General features: G+C 42.2%; 1 protein-coding gene across 5 annotated transcripts in view; it reads left to right on the forward strand.

Annotated features, from left to right (window-relative positions):
• The window catches only part of LOC129862422 (metabotropic glutamate receptor 3-like), a 72888-nt gene that overhangs the window by 46524 nt on the left and 5414 nt on the right, over nt 1-20950 (forward strand). For all 5 annotated transcript variants that reach the window (XM_055934090.1, XM_055934091.1, XM_055934093.1 and 2 more), the window contains 6 exons: nt 16954-17196; nt 17468-17657; nt 19511-19820; nt 19965-20158; nt 20263-20395; nt 20649-20826. In XM_055934090.1, coding sequence (XP_055790065.1) covers nt 16954-17196; nt 17468-17657; nt 19511-19820; nt 19965-20158; nt 20263-20395; nt 20649-20826 — 1248 coding nt within the window. The remainder of the gene's footprint in view (nt 1-16953; nt 17197-17467; nt 17658-19510; nt 19821-19964; nt 20159-20262; nt 20396-20648; nt 20827-20950) is intronic.

Below are 20950 nucleotides of genomic sequence, written 5' to 3' on the forward strand. Positions count from 1 at the left end.
CAAGCGAAGCTACGTCAAAAAACATGGCGTCCTAAGCCACTAAAATGTTTCGACAGAAACACGATTTATCATAATAAAAATGTCCTACCTTGAGCTGTTCTTCCATCAGTATCTTGGGCAAAGGATCCTTTCTTGGGAGAAATCGTCTTTTGGTGGAAAGCTGTCCTCTTGCCATGTGGAAATGTCAACTACGTTCGGGATGAACTGAAAAGCGTGCCCAACTTTTCACATCGTTGCAAAAATAAATGTCCCAAAATCGCACTAAACGGATATAAATTGCTATAAAACGCTTTAAATTAACTACTTTGTGATGTTTGTAACTCCTATAACGAGTGAAAAGATGACCGGAGAAATATAACAGGCTAAACTAACGCTTGGAACAGGAGAGGGTCGGTGTCTTCCACGCGCGTTACGCAGCTCCCAAAGAATGACTAGCTTCAGAGTTTTTTCATTTGTAGGGCCTGTGAACGCGCAATCGAGCCCGTTGGAATCGTCATCACGTAAAGGCATCCAGGGGAAGACGTAAGAAGTGTCCGTATAGTCATAGCAACGACAGTGCCCTTTTAACTGACTTCAGAAAAGTGGCCAACATTTCTCAAATCTGACTCCATGTCAGGGAAATTGCTGTAGAATGGGCTCTGTTCCACTTAGAGACAAAATTTCAACTCCTATAGAAACTATAGACTGTTTTCCATCCAATAATAATAATAATATGCATATTGTACGATCAAGGATTTTGTGGGAAGCCGTTTAAAAAATTAGCCACATTAGCATAAATAGTCTAAACAGCGCCCCCATCCCCAACAGGTTAAACCTGATTGGTGTGTCTACAATTTAGCAATCACTTGTTTGTGCACCTGATGGCTGTGTTTAACAGATTGGCTCATAGGTGTGGTAATTTGACAGTCAGTGCTTTTGAATTGCAAGGAAGTGACATTATGATATACTTCTGTGTCTGATGTATACAAGTGTGTTTAGTGTTTTGCAAATCACTGTGTGTAATGTTTTGCAAATAGTGTGAAGCTGACAATGTGCCTACAGTTGTGCAAATCTAACCTTGTGTTTTGCTCCTTGAGTGTAAGGTTTTGCTAATTGTGGGAAAAGTTACATTTTAGTGTGTAAGCAATCGTAAAAAACTGTAATTTACATGTACAGTCATGCTTGCTAGTTACCATTGGCATTTATTAGCTGTATGTAATTGATACGACAGCACAGAGCAGGTGAGACGAATCACAGCTCAAGTTAATCCAACCTCATATTCTATCATGTCTACTAATGACTCTCCATTTTATAATAGAGACTCCTATGGAAGTAATAATGAGATTGTGTGTGTGTGTGTGTGTGTGTGTGTGTGTGTGTGTGTGTGTGTGTGTGTGTGTGTGTGTGTGTGTGTGTGTGTGTGTGTGTGTGTGTGTGTGTGTGTGTGTGTGTGTGTGTGTGTGTGTGTGTGTGTGTGTGTGTGTGTGTGTGTGTGTGTTTGTGTGTGTGTGTTATAATAGTATTCTATAGCAGGAGAGTGTCACTTTAGACTGGAGAGAAGAAAGAGGGGAAAATAGGATTGGGTTGAGTGGCAGGTGGGGCACAAAGACAGAGGAATAAATACACTGCTGTAGGAAAGACAGACGGGCAGGTGCTTATTCCAATGCTAACCATGACCAATAGGGGACATCAAAATACATCAACAAACAGCTCTGCCATTCCAGCTTTAGAAAGACCTGGAGAGGGAGTCAGAGACAGAGCAAAGTGGGAGGTTTGGGCATATGGTGACTGACAGGCAGTCTGAAGTGGGGAGAGGTGTAGAGAAAGGAGAAAAAGATAGCAGTAGTGAGAGGGAGTGAGATGGAGAGAGAGGGATAGAGCGAGGGATGGAGGCAGAGAGGTAGAGATGAGTTGCTGGTGGCGTGGGACAGTATGAAACAGCAGAAGAGGATTCTCTTTGAAATTCCACATCTTAATTTCTCAAGCTGGAAATCTAAAGGCTCAGATCATGACTGTCAGAAGGAGAAAGGGTGAGAAGGAGAGATAGTGGAGAAAGGGTGAGAAGGAGAGATAGGGGAGAAAGTGTGAGAAGGAGAGATAGGGGAGAGAGGGTGAGAAGGAGAGATAGGGGAGAAAGGGTGAGAAGGAGAGATAGGGGAGAGAGGGTGAGAAGGAGAGATAGGGGAGAAAGGGTGAGAAGGAGAGATAGGGGAAAGAGGGTGAGAAGGAGAGATAGGGGAGAAAGGGTGAGAAGGAGAGATAGGGGAGAGAGGGTGAGAAGAGATAAAGGGTGAGAAGGAGAGATAGGGGAGAGAGGGTGAGAATGAGAGATAGGGGAGAGAGGGTGAGAAGGGGAGAGAGGGTGAGAAGGAGAGATAGGGGAGAGAAGGAGAGATAGGGGAGAGAGGGTGAGAAGGAGAGATAGGGGAGAAAGGGTGAGAAGGAGAGATAGGGGGGAGAGGGTGAGAAGGAGAGATAGGGGAGAAAGGGTGAGAAGGAGAGATAGGGGAGAGAGGGTGAGAAGGAGAGATAGGGTGAGAAGGAGAGATAAGGGAGAAAGGGTGAGAAGAAGAGATAAAGGGTGAGAAGGAGAGATAGGGGAGAAAGGGTGAGAAGGAGAGATAGGGGAGAGAGGGTGAGAAGGAGAGATAGGGGAGAAAGGGTGAGAAGGAGAGATAGGGGAGAGAGGGTGAGAAGAAGAGATAGGGAGAGAGGGTGAGAAGGGGAGAGAGGGTGAGAAGGAGAGATAGGGGAGAGGGGTGAGAAGGAGAGATAGGGGAGAGCAGGTGAGAAGGAGAGATAGGGGAGAGAGGGTGAGAAGGAGAGATAGGGGAGAAAGGGTGAGAAGGAGAGATAGGGGAGAGAGGGTGAGAAGGAGAGATAGGGGAGAAAGGGTGAGAAGGAGAGATAGGGGAGAGAGGGTGAGAAGAAGAGATAACGGGTGAGAAGGAGAGATAGGGGAGACAGGGTGAGAATGAGAGATAGGGGAGAGAGGGTGAGAAGGGGAGAGAGGGTGAGAAGGAGAGATAGGGGAGAGAGGGGTGAGAAGGAGAGATAGGGGAGAGAGGGAGAGAGGATGAGAAGGAGAGATAGAGGAGAGAGGGTGAGAAGGAGAGATAGGGGAGAGAGGGGTGAGGCAGAGAGGCAGCCACAGCCTCCAGTGAGCAGGAGAGGAGTGGAGGTGCGAAAGATAAGTCTGATAAGTTAGGGAGGGCTGGAGAGAAAGTGAGAGAGATGGGGGAGTCTGATCTGCTAACATCCCTGAAGTTGATCAACCCTCTCCTCCCTTCCCTCTCTCCCCCTACCTCCTTTTATTTTGGTTACCATGGCTAGGGGAAGAGATCTCTTTAACTTTGAAAGAGGGGTCTCAAATGAGCATAAGGGGTTTAACGGGTGTGTGTGTGTGTGTCTCAGTCACCAGATCTCAACCCAATTGAACAAGTATGGGAGATTCTGGAGTGGCGCCCAAGACATTGTTTTCCACCACCATCAACAAAACACCAAATGATAGAGTTTCTTATGGAAGAAGGGTGTCACATCCTTCCAGACACTTGTAGAATCTATGCCAAGCTGTTTTGGCGGTTCGTGGTGGTCCACGAGTCGCCAGACAATTTAAGTTGGTATTTCCTTTATTTTGGCAGTTACCTGTATATTACAGCTCAGAATAGATAGACATGTGGTACACTGGTGATGATCAAGGTGAGGAGGATGAGGCTAAAACAGAGCCCTCTCTGTAGCTATGCTGTTGCTATGGTAATGAAGCTGACACTATGGCCAATTGTCGAAGTAATCCTGTAGATGTGAGCTTCTCTCAATGCCAACTGCTGAACACACACACAAACACGCACGGATGCACACACACACACACATACACACACTCACTTATACACACTCACACATTTACACAAAATGACAGCTTGAGATGTTTGTTTTTTGCTGCCATGAAATCGCAGACACCCCAAACCCACACACTTTTCTAAGCCATCATTCAACTCCCACCTACCGTCCCCCATCTGAGGCAAACAGATCAGTCAACACACACGCACGCACGATAACACACGAACACACACACACACACACACACACACACACACACACACACACACACACACACACACACACACACACACACACACACACACACACACACAGGCAACCTCCTGTTCAAATAGTTGTCATAGATGTGTGATATTCCCTCTCCTCTGCTCTTTTATGGGTGCATGTGCGTGCGTGCGTGTGTGTGTTAGCAGAGCGAGGAGAGGTGTTGTGCCTTCAGGGCACTATTGAGCTGAGAGCTTACTGTAACAGTTACATGCCAGAGAACAACCTTCACTCTCTCACTTTCTCTCTCATTCTATTTCTCCCTCTCTTTCTCCTGCTCTCTCTCTCCCCCTCCCCCATCTCCCTTCACATTTGATAACAGTGCTTCCCACTCATAAAAACTTCACAAGCTTCTTCCCTGCCTGTTCTTTTTTCTTTCCTTCCTTCCAGCCCTCGTTTTCCCTTCCTTTAGCTCATCCTCTTCTCTCACACCTTTCTTTCTCTGCTATTGCTTTTCTGCTATCTCTTCTTTCATCTTGTCAGTCCCCTTCTGTCTCCTCTCTTATCTTGTCTATCCCTCCTTTTCTTTCTCCACCACTGCCTCTATTCCTTTCTCTATCACCTCGCCTCTCCCCTGCTATTCCTTCTTTTGTCTCCTCTATCACTCCTCTCTTATCTCCTTTCCTGTCCTATTATGGTGCCTCTTTCCTTTCTTCTCTCTCTTCTATCTCTTCTTCTCTGTCTGCTGTCCACTTTGAATCTCTATCCCAGGAGAGAAAGACCACAGAGAGAACAGATATAGCCCATAGTGCTGTGTGTGTGTGTGTGTGTGTGTGTGTGTGTGTGTGTGTGTGTGTGTGTGTGTGTGTGTGTGTGTGTGTGTGTGTGTGTGTGTGTGTGTGTGTGTGTGTGTGTGTGTGTGTGTGTGTGTGTGTGTGTGTGTGTGTGTGTGTGTGTACACTATGTAACCATGCAGTGCTGTGTAGCTGTGTGTGTGTTGTTTCTGACACGATTGTGCCTTCTCCCGACACACGCTCACTCTCCCTGGGACACAGATGTATTAGGTCATCATCACCCCAAACACTCCTGATTGGACTGAACACACATCACACACTCACTGTGCCTAATGCAAATTACATACACCACTTTACATTGCAGCCCTAAAGATTCTAGTGAGGGTGGAAGAGAAAGATGATGAAAAAGATGAACAGAAATAGAGAGCATGAGGGGAAAAGAGGAAGAGAGAACCTCTGGGATCTCCAAATCACCCATCTACAGCAAGGACAGTAGAGAGGAGAGGAGTATTTTCTGTGAAGATTATCTGAGCATATGTTGCACAAAGCTGTGTTGTCCTGTCTAAATGTTACCTGTCCCCTAGTGTGTGGTGACATCAGCTAATCAACAGCCAGTCAAGTGGACTGTCTCTCTCTCTTTCTCTCTCACCCGCTCACCCTCAATCTCTCATGCCACAGTATCAGATTATGTATTCCCTCTCTTCCCCCTTCATTGGATTAAAGGGAATTGTCTTTCCCCCTCCCTGTAATACCCACAAACCCCTGCGGCCAGCACGTTAGCCCGATATGGCAGAGAGCGTAATTCATTTCTGAACCTCTGAATGAAAACTCCTTTTCCCCTTACTTTTAATTAATCTAGAATAATAAATACACTCCCGACTACGTCAAGTTATGCATGTTTTTTTAAACTATTATAAACCTTTTGCTCTCCTCTCTCTCTCTCTGACTCTTTCCTCAGTTTTTCCTCTAGTCTCAGTCGCTGTAGTGTAGCTCAGGCTGTTTGTGCTAGAGAAATCCTGCTGCATAAGGAGAGAGAGAGAGAGAGAGAGAGAGAGAGAGAGAGAGAGAGAGAGAGAGAGAGAGAGAGAGAGAGAGAGAGAGAGAGAGAGAGAGAGAGAGAGAGAGAGAGAGAGAGAGAGAGAGAGAGAGAGATAGCATTGTTGTAGCAGTAAACAATAGATGGATGGTGTGGACAGACTTTCTCTGTAAATGAAAGCGGTGCAGTGCTTTACTGTCTAACGTGAAGCTGCAGAGTTCAGCCTCTTTCCAACATCAGTGTGGACTAGGACAGTGGTTATTCCACTAGAGCGCTCAACACACAGCAGATACTGCTGGGGAGACCTGAGGAGATTTGTGCCAACTTTAAAACGTGAATTGGAGTATCCCAGAGCTCATAACCTGCTAGAACAAGCTGAAGGGAGAGATGTGTCTTCACTCTGGGCTAAAGATGTTCTCTAGACTGATAGGGTCAGATACTGAGTCACATAGAACATAATATAGGAAATTGCAGGACGAACAGTCTACGGGTTTGTTAGGAGAGAGAGTGTGTGTGCGTGTGTGTGTGTGCGCGTATGTGTGCGTGTCCCCACGAGGTCAAATGCTATTTCTAGGGGGTTTAGGGTTAATAAGGTCAGAATTATGGATAGGGTTAAGTTTAGGCATTAACTCAATTCTTAAGGCTAGGCATTAACTCTGAATGGTTAAGATAAGGGTTAGGGTTGGGATAGGCTTAAAACAAAAAAATATCTAGGCCGTCATTGTAAATAAGTATTTGTTCTTAACTGACTTGCCTAGTTAAATAAAGGTTAAATATAATAATAATATATATTTTTTTAAATACATAATTATAATACAATACTGTAAAATACAATACATGATTACAATAAAGGTGGAAGATCTATGATTGCAATCCCGGTGAACGTACCACCCTCCTTCTGGCCATGGATGAGGCATAGAAGGATTTCAGTCCAGATCTATGTTAGGCTTGGATTTGCCATGCTAAAAGGTTTTTCCCACGTGCATGAACAATGAGAATGTTTACTGTGATTTTGATGAGAACCTATGGCCAAATGCTCAAGACAGGATTGATGCAAACTAGGGCCTGCAAAACATTGTTTCTTTCATTTATTTCATTTGATTACATTGTGAAAGGTGTCTTCAATGATCACCCCATTCATCACATATTGGATAGAAATTATGGAAATGTGATGTTCAGTCAATGTTAATGGATAGTGTAAGTGAATTGCCTAATTTACTGTAGCATACTACATTCAAAGGCAATTTGAAATGTGTGTATATATATATATATATATATATGTATATATATATATATATATTTATTTATTTATTTTACACATGTACACTACCTTTCAAACTTTTGGGGTCACTTAGAAGTGTCCTTGTTTTTGAAAGAAAAGCACATTTTGTGTCCATTAAAATAACATCAAATTGATCAGAAATACAGTGTAGACATTGTTAATGTTGTAAATGACTATTGTAGCTGGAAATGGCAAATTTTTTATGGAATATCTACATAGGCGTACAGAGGCCCATTATCAGCAACCATCACTCCTGTGTTCCAATGGCACGTTGTGTTAGCTAATCCAAGTTTATAATTTTAAAAGGCTAATTGATCATTAGAAAACCTTTTTGCAATTATGTTAGCACAGCTGAAAATGGTTGTTCTGATTACAGAAGCAATACAACTGGCCTTAAAAATTCAAATGAAAAATCAGCCATTTCCAGCTACAAAAGTCATCTACAACATTAACAATGTCTACACTGTATTTCTGATCAATTTTATGTTGTTTTAATCTACAAAACATTTGCATTTCTTTCAAAAACAAAGACATTTTAAGTGACCCCAAACTTTTGAACAGTAGTGTATTTATTAGTTCAACAATTACAGAAATACAATTGTATAATTTTTTTCACACATACACCTCCCCCTCAACCCAAAGAGACAAAAGCATAACAACCAAATATTCACAGACAAATGTAAAAAAAATAAAGTCCTCACATTCGCCCAGATATTGCTATACAGCCATATAGTTAGGGTGTTTTTAACAAAGGGATTAGTAGTATTCTTCTTTAGCTTCTTAAAGGGAGCAGAGTTCAAATATCTAAAGTTAAGCTTTTTGTGGACAGCATTTCAGTCTGCAGCCAGGGTAAGCATGGTTTCTTGGAGAACCAAAACATTGCAGCCCGAAGTTGTGCAGCCCAGTAATACCACTGTAGGTTTGGAAGTTGCAGCCCCCCTCTGTCATTGCGCAAATAAAGAAGAGAAAGTTTAAGTCTTGGTTTTATGTTGCTCCAGATACAATTTGAGAGTGTCTTTCTGATCTTTGGGGAAAATAAAGGTGGTGGAGACAGAGGAATTGATTGAAATAGATAAAGCAATTTGAGCAGAATATTAATCTTAATTATATTTATTCTACCAATAGTAGATATAGGCAATGATGTCCATCTGTTGATGGATTCTGCTTCACTCGTTACCATGGGTTCAGAATTTGTTTAACTCAAGGAGCTAATTTCTGGTGTGATTTTTAATACCAAGATATGTGAACCCTTGTTCTGTATCACAAATAGATGCTGTACAACTGTATTTCATCTTATTTTGCTTGTTGAGTAAAAAGATAGAAGATTTGGTTTTATTAACTTTAAACCCAGAAAATTGACAAGTTATTTATTATATTGGAAAGGGAAGAGATGGAATTCTTTAGATCTATTAGGAATAAGAGTGTATCATCGGCATACAGGGCCACTCGATGTTCAAAATCCGATGTTTTAATTCCACTAAATGACGGTGAGACCTTACTGCAATGGCAAAGGGTTCTATAGCTAAAAGAAAGAGTCCTGGACTGGCCGGACATCTTGGTCTCGTGCCCCAAAAAAGCATAGAAGGTTGTGAAATCAAGTTGTTAGTAGCAACTTCTTCAGTGGGGTCGGTATATCACATCTTAATCCATTTACAGAAGTAGTTCCCAAACCCAAATCTCTTAAGCACTTCAAATAAATAAGACTACTCAACTCCCAGAGTAATACGCTCATTCAAAAGAATTCCTTGTATCAAAATGTATCTACCAGCTGTATCAGTAATATTATCCACTTGAACAGATTTGTGAATTAAAACCATAACACCATGAGAATGAGAGGAGAAACAGGGTGCTATTACTTGGCCTTTCCATCTCCTGCATACTTTCTTCAGCAAGTGAGTTTCTTGTAGGAACACAATAGATGAAGGAAGTTGTTTAAACCTATTAATAACCTGTTTAAGCTTGGATAGTTTACAAACTCCACGGCCATTCCGCAAAGTAAATTTCAGTTTTACATTTGAAGTTATTTAGCCAAAAATGTAAACATGGTATAAGATATAGCATAAAGGCATATCTAAAATATGTTTAGTAACCATAAGGATCGCATTAATATTTTGTAGTAAGGAAAATATGTAAAGAGCTGTTGGAACGAACAAACATAAATCTATCCAAACAGTAAAAAACTGAACCCCATTCCCTTGTCTCCCTAACCGAGACACACAACGCTTCCTCTCCCATCTCCCCCTAATTGTAGAGTGTAGCCTGGTGGACGACTGATCCATTAAAGGGAGCAGTCTAACCTAAGCAATGCTAAACAAAATAAAGTGTCTCGGCCATTACTCCTCCCAAACAAAACGAATATCTTGCAAGATGTTATGTGAAATATCACAACAAAAGGCATACCTAGCAAGATGAAATGTGAAATATCACATAGTATTCATTTGAAAAGTAGCAAAGAATATCTCCACCTAAAACAGTAACGCTAGTTAGTGAAGCCTGGCTAACGTTAACGTTACAGTATGGACAATCCAAAATAGTTGTAGATGATCCATAACATAGGGTCTGCTGCTAGTAGCTACCAGGCAACAAAATGGCCCATACATATAGCGTTAACGTAGTACACCATGGTAAGTTTATAAACCCAAAAAAGTATCAAAGATCAGAAATGAACAGGCTACGTGAGAGAAAGAGATACCATTGAATATGTGCTACGTTACCCAAAGGCCCTTGCACATGATGTTGATGTCCCAAAAGGCCCTTGCACATGATGTTGATGTCCCAAAGGCCCTTGCACATGATGTTGATGTCCCAAAGGCCCTTGCACATGATGTTGATGTCCCAAAGGCCCTTGCACATGATGTTGATGTCCCAAAGGCCCTTGCACATGATGTTGATGTCCCAAAGGCCCTTGCACTTGATGTCAGGCTTTTTTTGTCAGGCTTGCACGTGAGTGTCAATCATTTTAGTCCAAGGATATGATCGAAACTTAAGTCTTCATATAAAGTAGTTCCCAATGCTTCTCGTGGTGCAGGATGAATGAATAGGCTCCCGATAACCCATTTGAGGTATGACCCAGATGCAGACAGCGTTGAAGAAATGAAAGTTTATTCCTAATAAGCCAGAGAAGGAATACAGTGTCCAGAACGGCAAGCAGTCTCAGGGTCAGGGCAGGCAGAACGGTCAAAACCGGGAAGGACTAGAAAACAGGAGCAGGAAAACAGGCAGGAGCAGGAGAACAGCTGGTAGGTTTGATGAACCAAACAAACTGGCAACAGACAAACAGTGTTTTACAGTGTTTTATGTAATCCAATGGAAGAGAATTAATCAACATAACAAACATAAACTTAAATATGACGTCCAACGTTCAATGGACAGCTATCTCGCCTGTCATATAGAAGAAACTGAGCTAAGTGATGAGCACATACAGGCACACATACATTAATACTCCTTAGTCCAGAGTGGTGGGGAACTTCACAGCGGCAACATGACTAGGAAGAAGATTCACGTTGTATGCCACGGATTAATGCCTTGGCTTGAGAGGGAGATTCAAACTCATGTGACCGTCCATTGTAAGTCAGACGTAGTTTAGCTGGTAAGGCTATTCCATAGGCAATGTTGAGGGACCTGAGTTGGCGTTCAACCCCGATGTAGCCTTTTCTTTTTCGGTGCAGGTCTGCGGCTAGGTCAGGGAAGAACATGATCTCTTGGTCCCCGTACATCACCTTGCCTATAGCCCTGGCTTTCCGCATCACTCAGATATCGTCTTGAACGTTGAGAAACTTCATGATAAGGACTCGAGGAGTCGAGATGGTTTCTCGGGCATGTAGGAGCCAGAAGCTGATAATGGATGTAGATACGCCTGAAATTGTCCAAGAAAATTGCTGTTCATGTTACGAGGATGGAAAATAAGAGATTAAAAGAAGTTTAGCCGAAATTGTCAGGAGAGCGCTAAAAACACGTCCGCATGAGCTTTGTACTAAGAGTTTTGGCAATTCACCACATTGTTGTGAAAATAGTACCATAGCTATAAAAAACAACTAATCTTGCAGTGTTGCAGTGTTTGTATCTTACAGTGTTATGCAGTTATGTATTGACTGTCAGCAAGTGTGTGTGTGTGTGTGTGTGTGTGTGTGTGTGTGTGTGTGTGTGTGTGTGTGTGTGTGTGTGTGTGTGTGTGTGTGTGTGTGTGTGTGTGTGTGTGTGTGTGCGGCTATTTTGCTTTATTTTATAGATACGGACTATCTTATCAGTTTTTTCTTATTTAAATCATTTAACGTTTATCTCTGGAAGAAGCTTAAACACTGCCAATATCCTAAAGGAGAGAGAGAGGGAGATATAGGGAGAGAGAGAGAGGGATGGAAAGAGAGAAAGAGAGGCATAAAAAGGAGTGGGGAAGAGAAGTAGGTTGTCTTTGTGATAAATGGATTTCATAACCTCTCTGGTCTGACACTCCATTCTTCTTCTAGTCCTAGTCAGCACACAAACACACACTCACAGACAACAATATCAGCTTTAGTCCCAGTCAGCGTATCTGCCACAATGCTCAGAACCATGCGCTCTAAACCAGTTAGAATAGGTCCAACAGAGCCTACCAACACAGAAGCCCTGTTTATACCTGCTGCTACCATGCTTCCATTTGGAAAGTATTCAGATGCCTTGACTTTTTCCACATTTTGTTACGTTACAGCCTTATTCTAAAATTGATAAAATACTTTTTTTTCTCAGCAATCTACAAACAATACCCCACAATGACAATGCGAAAACAGATTTTTATTAAATTTTATAAAAAACAGAAATACCATATTTACAGAAGTATTCAGACCCTTTACTATGAGACTTGAAATTGAGCTCAGGAGCATCCTGTTTCCATTTATCATCTTTGAGTTGTTTCTACAACTTTATTGAAGTCCACCTGTGGTAAATTCAATTGATTGGACATGATTTGGAAAGGTACACACCTGTCTATATAAGGTCCCACAGCTGACAGTGCATGTCAGAGCAAAAACCAAGCCATAAGGTCAAAGGAATTGTCCGTAAAGCTCAGAGACAGGGTTGTGTTGAGGCACAGATCTGGGGAAGGGGAATACCAAAACATTTCTTCAGCATTGAAGGTCCCGAAGAACACAGTGGCCTCCATCATTCTTAAATGGAAGAAGTTTGGAACCACCAAGACTGTTCCTAGAGCTGTCCAAACTGAGCAATTGGGGGAGAAGGGCCTTGGTCAGCCCTTCTCTGGTCTGATGAAACCAAGATTGAATTATTGCGCATAAATGCCAAGCCTCATGTCTGGAAGAAACCTGGCACCATCCCTACGGTGAAGCATGGTAGTAGGAGCATCATGTTCTGGCCAAGAACCCAATGGTCACTCTGAAAGACCTCCAGAGTACCTCTGTGAAGAGAGGAGAACCTTCCAGAAGGACAACCATCTCTGCAGCTCTCCAGCAATTAGGCCTTTGCGCTAGAATGGCCAGAAAGAAGCCACTCCTCAGTTAAAGGCACATGACAGACATCTTGGAGTTTGACGAAACCAAGATTGAACTCTTTGGCCTGAATGCCAAGTGTCGTGTCTGGAGTAAACCTGGCACCATCCCTGCAGTGAAGCATGATGGTGGCAGCATCATGTTGTGGATATGGTTTTCAGTGTCAGGGACTGGGAGACTAGTCAGGATTGAGGAAAAGATGAACGGAGCAAAGTACAGAGATATCCATGATGAAAACTGCTCCAGAGTGCTCAGGACCTCAGACTGGGGTGAAAGTTCACCTTCCAACAGGACAACAACCCTAAGCACACAGCCAAGACAACGCAGGAGTGGCTTCAGGACAAGGGCATTGAGTGGCCTAGCCAGAGCCCGGACTTGAACCCAATGGAACATCTCTGGAGAGATCTGAAAATAGCTGTGCAGCGACGCTCCCCATCCAACCTGACAGAGCTTGAGAGGATCTGCAGAGAAGAATGGGAGAAACTCCCCAAATACAGGTGTGCCAAGCTTGTAGTGTCATACCCAAGAAGACTCGAGGCTTTAATTGCTGCCAAAGCTGCTTCAACAAAGTACTGAGTAAAGAGTCTGAATGCTTATGTAAAATGTTTTATACATTTGCAAAAATGTCTAAAAACTTGTTTTTGCTTTGTCATTATGGGGTATTGTGTGTAGATTGATGAGGGAAAAACAATTTAATCCATTTTAGAATAAGGCTGGATCGTAACAGAATGTGGAAGGGGTCAGAGTACTTTCTGAATGCACTGTATGTCCTTATTCTGGTGGTGCCCACATTTTCGGAGAAGATGTAGACAATTAAAATATGTATTGGGAACTGATTTTGATCAGATCTTATAAGTGTAAAAGGACAAGATCAGGACGAGGGATGCATGTTACCACCATACATGCATAGCCCAGGGATAGGCTTAACCTCCCAAGTGGTGCAGTCATCTAAGGCACTGCATATCAGTGCAAGAGGTGTCACTACAGTCCCTGGTTCGAACCCAGGCTGTGTCACATCCAGCTGTGATTGGGAGTCCCATAGGGCCGCGCACAATTGGCCTAGCGTCGTCCGGATTTAGCCGGGGTAGGCCGTCATTGTAAATAAGAATTTGTTCTCAACTGAATTGCCTGGTTAAATAAGAATATATTTGAATTAAAATAACCTGACCCTTGTCTCCTCTAGAATACCAAGTGTACAGTAGATGGTAGTCCTTATATGACCTGATCACAGGGTCTATATATAACACAGTGTCTATATAAAACACAGGGTCTATATATAACACAGGGTCTATATAAAACACAAGGTCTATATAAAACACAGGGTCTATATATAACACAGGGTCTATATAAAACACAGGGTCTATATAAAACACAGGGTCTATATAAAACACAGGGTCTATATAAAACACAGGGTCTATATAAAACACAGGGTCTATATAAAACACAGGGTCTATATAAAACACAGGGTCTATATATAACACAGGATCTATATAAAACACAGGGTCTATATAAAACACAGGATCTATATATAACACAGGGTCTATATATAACACAGGGTCTATATAAAACACAGGATCTATATATAACACAGGGTCTATATAAAACACAGGGTCTATATATAACACAGGGTCTATATAAAACACAGGGTCTATATATATAACACAGTGTCTATATAAAACACAGGGTCTATATATAACACAGGGTCTATATATAACACAGGGTCTATATAAAACACAGGGTCTATATATAACACAGGGTCTATATATAACACAGGGTCTATATAAAACACAGGGTCTATATATAACACAGGGTCTATATATAACACAGGGTCTATATAAAACACAGGGTCTATATAAAACACAGGGTCTATATAAAACACAGGGTCTATATATAACACAGGGTCTATATATAACACAGGGTCTATATAAAACACAGGGTCTATATATAACACAGGGTCTATATATAACACAGGGTCTATATAAAACACAGGGTCTATATAAAACACAGGGTCTATATATAACACAGGATCTATATATAACACAGGGTCTATATAAAACACAGGGTCTATATAAAACACAGGGTCTATATAAAACACAGGGTCTATATAAAACACAGGGTCTATATATGACACAGGGTCTATATAAAACACAGGGTCTATATAAAACACAGGGTCTATATATAACACAGGGTCTATATATACCACAGGGTCTATATATAACACAGGGTCTATATATAACACAGTGTCTATATATAACACAGGGTCTATATAAAACACAGGGTCTATATATAACACAGGGTCTATATATAACACAGGGTCTATATAAAACACAGGGTCTATATAAAACACAGGGTCTATATAAAACACAGGGTCTATATATAACACAGGGTCTATATATAACACAGGGTCTATATATAACACAGGGTCTATATAAAACACAGGGTCTATATATAACACAGGGTCTATATATAACACAGGGTCTATATATAACACAGGGTCTATATAAAACACAGGGTCTATATATAACACAGGGTCTATATATAACACAGGGTCTATATAAAACACAGGGTCTATATAAAACACAGGGTCTATATAAAACACAGGGTCTATATAAAACACAGGGTCTATATATAACACAGGGTCTATATATAACGCAGGGTCTATATATAACGCAGGGTCTATATATAACACAGGGTCTATATAAAACACAGGGTCTATATAAAACACAGGGTCTATATATAACACAGGGTCTATATAAAACACAGGGTCTATATATAACACAGGGTCTATATAAAACACAGGGTCTATATAAAACACAGGGTCTATATAAAACACAGGGTCTATATATAACACAGGGTCTATATAAAACACAGGGTCTATATAAAACACAGGGTCTATATATAACACAGGGTCTATATATAACACAGGGTCTATATATAACACAGGGTCTATATATAACACAGGGTCTATATAAAACACAGGGTCTATATAAAACACAGGGTCTATATAAAACACAGTGTCTATATATAACACAGGGTCTATATATAACACAGGGTCTATATATAACACAGGGTCTATATAAAACACAGGGTCTATATATAACACAGGGTCTATATATAACACAGGGTCTATATAAAACACAGGGTCTATATATAACACAGGGTCTATATATAACACAGGGTCTATATATAACACAGGGTCTATATATAACACAGGGTCTATATAAAACACAGGGTCTATATAAAACACAGGGTCTATATATAACACAGGGTCTATATAAAACACAGGGTCTATATATAACACAGGGTCATTATATAACACAGGGTCTATATATAACACAGGGTCTATATATAACACAGGGTCTATATATAACACAGTGTCTATATATAACACAGGGTCTATATAAAACACATGGTCTATATAAAACACAGGGTCTATATAAAACACAGGGTCTATATATAACACAGGGTCTATATAAAACACAGGGTCTATATATAACACAGGGTCTATATAAAACACAGGGTCTATATAAAACACAGGGTCTATATAAAACACAGGGTCTATATATAACACAGGGTTTATATATAACACAGGGTCTATATATAACACAGGGTCTATATATAACACAGGGTCTATATAAAACACAGTGTCTATATATAACACAGGGTCTATATAAAACACAGGGTCTATATAAAACACAGGGTCTATATAAAACACACAGCAGCATCATGGGGAAACAGATCTCACTATGACACACGTATACAAGCCCTCAGTAAACACAACCTGACTTTTTCTTGATCATGGAAACACTGTTGCAATGTCCCTCAGTCTCAGTCTCAGCTATGTTTAAGCCTACCTCAGAGGGGTAAACACTCATGTTTCATCTTGTAGTGAGGAGAAGAGTAACCTTTCCTGAAACCTGAAGACTTGTGTTAGCTCCCCAAGGGTTCAAACCAAGTTAGTTAACACTGGTGTAACGCTCTCTTACTCTCTGCAGTTATGTTGCTGTGTACAGTATATTGACCTCAGTGAGATGCTGTAACACACGTTTAAACCACTAGATACACTTGCTACATTCTCACTTTGTCACTTCGACTGGCTTTGTATGTAATGTATGTCTTGGAATTCAATACACTCCTCTGTGACACTGCTTTGTTCAAATCGACTTCAAATGAAATTGATATCCTGACACTGGTTCCATTCTGTTTCTTATCTTCTCTCCCGATCTCTCTCCTCTCATACCCTACCATTCTCTTTCACCCTTCTGCCCCTCTTCTCTCTTCATCCCCCTCTCTCTCTATCTCGCTGTCTCTTTCTCTTTCCCCTCATCCTTATCTCCCTCTCAGCTCCCTTCTCTCCTCTCGGCAGTGAGACTGTGGTGAAGTTTGATCCCTATGGCGACGGGATGGGACGTTACAACATCTTCAGTTACCAGCGCAACGCTGATCGCTATGGCTATGTGCCCATCGGCGAGTGGGCGGAGACTCTGAGCCTGAGCAGTGACCTGATTCGCTGGCCAAGGGAGGTGGTGCCCCCATCCCAGTGCAGTGACCCATGTGCCCGCAATGAGATGAAGAAGATGCAGGCTGGTGAGGAACACACACACACACACACACACACACACACACACACACACACACACACACACACACACACACACACACACACACACACACACATAGGGCTTTGAGCAGGCTACTCACTGCGATCTAGTGACAGCACTAGTAGAAGTTTCCATGTAATTTGTTTTGGAGAATGAAATGATTATAGCAGCTGGTTTTCATATAAACAACCTAGTTTCCTTTTCTAACATAAACTCTGCCTAAGTTAATGTATATGTTTTATACCTGTATCTTGTAGGAGAGTACTGTTGTTGGATCTGTACGGCATGTGAGGCTCATGAGTACCTGGCTGATGAGTTCACCTGTTCGCCCTGCGCCCCCGGCCAGTGGCCCAGTGAAGACCTCACTTTCTGCTATGACCTGCCCGAGGACTACATCATGTGGGAGGACGCCTGGGCCATCGGACCCATCAGCATCGCCATTGTCGGGTGAGACTTTAGAGGAGAGGAAGAGGGATAAGTATCACCAGTTGGTATATATATATAGTGCATTATAGTGCATTATATATAGTGCAAATAAAAAAAATAAAAAAAAATATATATATATAGTGCATTAAGACCCCTTCCCTTTTTTCCACATTTGGTTAAGTATATTCTATTCTTATTCTAAAATATATATATATTTGTATCACCATCAATCTACACACAATACCCCATAATGACAAAGCGGAAAAACAGGTTTTTCGAACTTTTTGCAAATTTATTCAGTATTCAGACCCTTTGTTATGAGACTTGAAATTGAGCTCAGGTACATCCTGTTTCCATTGATCATCCTTGAGATGTTTCTACAACTTGATTTGAAAACCACCTGTGGTAAATTCAATTGATTGGACATGATTTGGAAAGGTACACACCTGTCTATATAAGGTCCCACAGCTGACAGTGCATGTCAGAGCAAAAACCAAGGCATAAGGTCAAAGGAATTGTCCGTAAAGCTCAGAGACAGGGTTGTGTCGAGGCACAGATCTGGGGAAGGGGAATACCAAAACATTTCTTCAGCATTGATGGTCCCGAAGAACGCAGTGGCCTCCATCATTCTTAAATGGAATAAGTTTAGAACCACCAAGACTGTTCCTAGAGCTGTCCAAACTGAGCAATTGGGGGAGAAGGGCCTTGGTCAGCCCTTCTCTGGTCTGATGAAACCAAGATTGAATTATTTCGCATAAATGCCAAGCCTCATGTCTGGAAGAAACCTGGCACCATCCCTACGGTGAAGCATGGTGGTAGGAGCATCATGTTCTGGGGATGTTTTTTCAGCAGCAGGGACTGGGAGACTAGTCAGGATTGAAGGAAAGATGAACGGGGGGCAAAGTACAGAGAGATCCTTGATGAAAAACTGCTCCAGAGTGCTCAGGACCTCAGACTGGGGTGAAGGTTCACCTTCCATCAGGATAACGACCCAAAGCACACAGCCAACACAACGCAGGGGTGGCTTCAGGACAAGTCTCTGAATGGCCTTGAGTGGCCCAGCCAGAGCCCGGACTTGAACCCAATCAAAGATCTCTGGGACAACTGAAAATAGCTGTGCAGCGACGCTCCCCATCCAACCTGACAGAGCTTGAGAGGATCTGCAGAGAAGAATGGGAGAAACTGTCCAAATACAGGTGTGCCAAGCTTGTAGCGTCATACCCAAGAAGACTCAAGGCTGTAATCGCTGCCAAAGGTGCTTCAACAAAGTACTGAGTAAAGGGTCTGAATACTTATGTAAATGTAATATTTCAGTTTCAGATATTTTTATACATTTGCAAACATTTCTATAAACCTGCTGTTGCTTTGTCATTATGGGGTATTGTGTGTAGATTGATGACGAAAAAAGACAATGCAATCAATTTCAGAATCACACTGTAACGTAACAAAATATGGAAAAAGCCAAGGGGTCTGAATACTTTCCCGATGCACTGTATACAGTACCAGTCAAAAGTTTCATGTTTTTTCTTTATTTTTACTGTTTTATACATTGTAGAATAATAGTGAAGACATCAAAACTATGAAATAACACATATGGAATCATGTAGTAACCAAAAAAGTGTTAAACAAATTAGATTCTTCAAAGTAGCCACCCTTTGCCTTGATGAAAGCTTTGCACACAATAGACAATGTGTAGAATTGCTTCACATTTTTCTCTCTGTCATGCTAAGAGGGGGGCCACTAAAATGTTTTGCCCCAAAATGGCCCTGGGCATAGGTGTAAAGTACAGGCTTTTGTTTAGGCCTAATACTAATTCTAGACGAATTAGGGGATTCAATCAAATCAACTGAAACTGATTTACTCTCCCTCTGCAGGTTCCTGTGTACATCTCTGGTGTTCTGGGTGTTTGTGAGACACAACAACACGCCCCTGGTGAAGGCGTCAGGCAGAGAGTTGTGTTACATCCTGCTGCTGGGTGTCTTCATGTCCTACTCCCTCACCTTCCTCTTCCTGGCCAAGCCCTCGCCTACTATCTGCGCCATGCGACGCCTCGGCCTCAGCACCTCATTCGCTGTCTGCTACTCTGCCCTGCTCACCAAGACCAATCGGATCGCCCGGATCTTCAGCGGGGTAAAGGACGGGGGCGGGACCACAAGGCCGCGCTTCATAAGCCCCACCTCTCAGGTCAGAGGTCATCCTAGCTGTCAATCAAACAGGGATAGAGGGAAGGAGAGGGGAGGAAGGTAGGGATGGATAGTTATAGTTCAGATGATGATGGTGTTCCTCTGTCTGATGTGTCCCCTCCCCCCTTGCCCTCCCCTCCCCCAGGTGTTTATCTGTCTCAGTCTGATATCGGTCCAGTTAGTGATGGTGTCAGTGTGGTTGCTGCTGGAGGTTCCCGGTACCAGGAGGTTTACGTTACCGGAGCGACGGCAGACAGTGATCCTGAAGTGTAACGTCCGTGACTCCAGCATGCTGCTGTCACTAGTATATGACGTGCTCCTGGTCATCCTGTGTACCGTGTAGGTGGTGTGTGTGTGTACTTCTCAAGATGTATTATTCTGTTTATTGCTTTTGACTTGAAGGATTATTTAGTCTTTCTTTTCGTGTCCTTTATCTGATCTAGGTACGCCTTCAAGACCAGGAAATGTCCAGAGAACTTCAATGAGGCTAAGTTCATAGGATTTACCATGTACACAACCTGTATCATCTGGCTAGCATTCCTGCCCATATTCTACGTCACATCCAGTGACTACAGGGTGAGAGCATGGTTCACGCACGCACGCACACACACACACACACACACACAGCCTTAGGCTGTGGAAAAAAATAAACCGCTGCTTTGGTCTCATTAATCTGACTTTGTGATTAGTCAGGTAGGGTGTGTGTGAAGCAGGATCACACGCATGTGTGCTTTTGTGTCTGTTCATGCATATGTCCACAAAAAGAACCCTTCCTTCCTCTGCTCCTCTGTTCCAATGGGGTTCCCATGCTATCTGTCTCCCTCTACAGGTCCAGACCACCACCATGTGTATCTCTGTCAGTCTCAGTGGTTTCGTGGTGCTGGGCTGTATGTTCGCTCCCAAGGTCCACATCATCATGTTCCAACCACAGAAGAACGTCACCAGTCTCCGCCTCAATATCAACCGCTTCAGTGTCAGTGGTCCTGCCACCACATGCGCTTCACATGGTATGGTTAAGTCACGGTCATAGACACTGACCACTGTGCATGGTTCGTTTATGTTGCCGAGGTATAATTGAACTAAATTCCTTAATCTTTTTTCTTCCCATTTTTTTTTCTTTCTCTCACTCTC

Source organism: Salvelinus fontinalis, chromosome 9 (assembly GCF_029448725.1).
Source record: "Salvelinus fontinalis isolate EN_2023a chromosome 9, ASM2944872v1, whole genome shotgun sequence".
In the NCBI taxonomy this organism is placed as follows: domain Eukaryota; kingdom Metazoa; phylum Chordata; class Actinopteri; order Salmoniformes; family Salmonidae; genus Salvelinus; species Salvelinus fontinalis.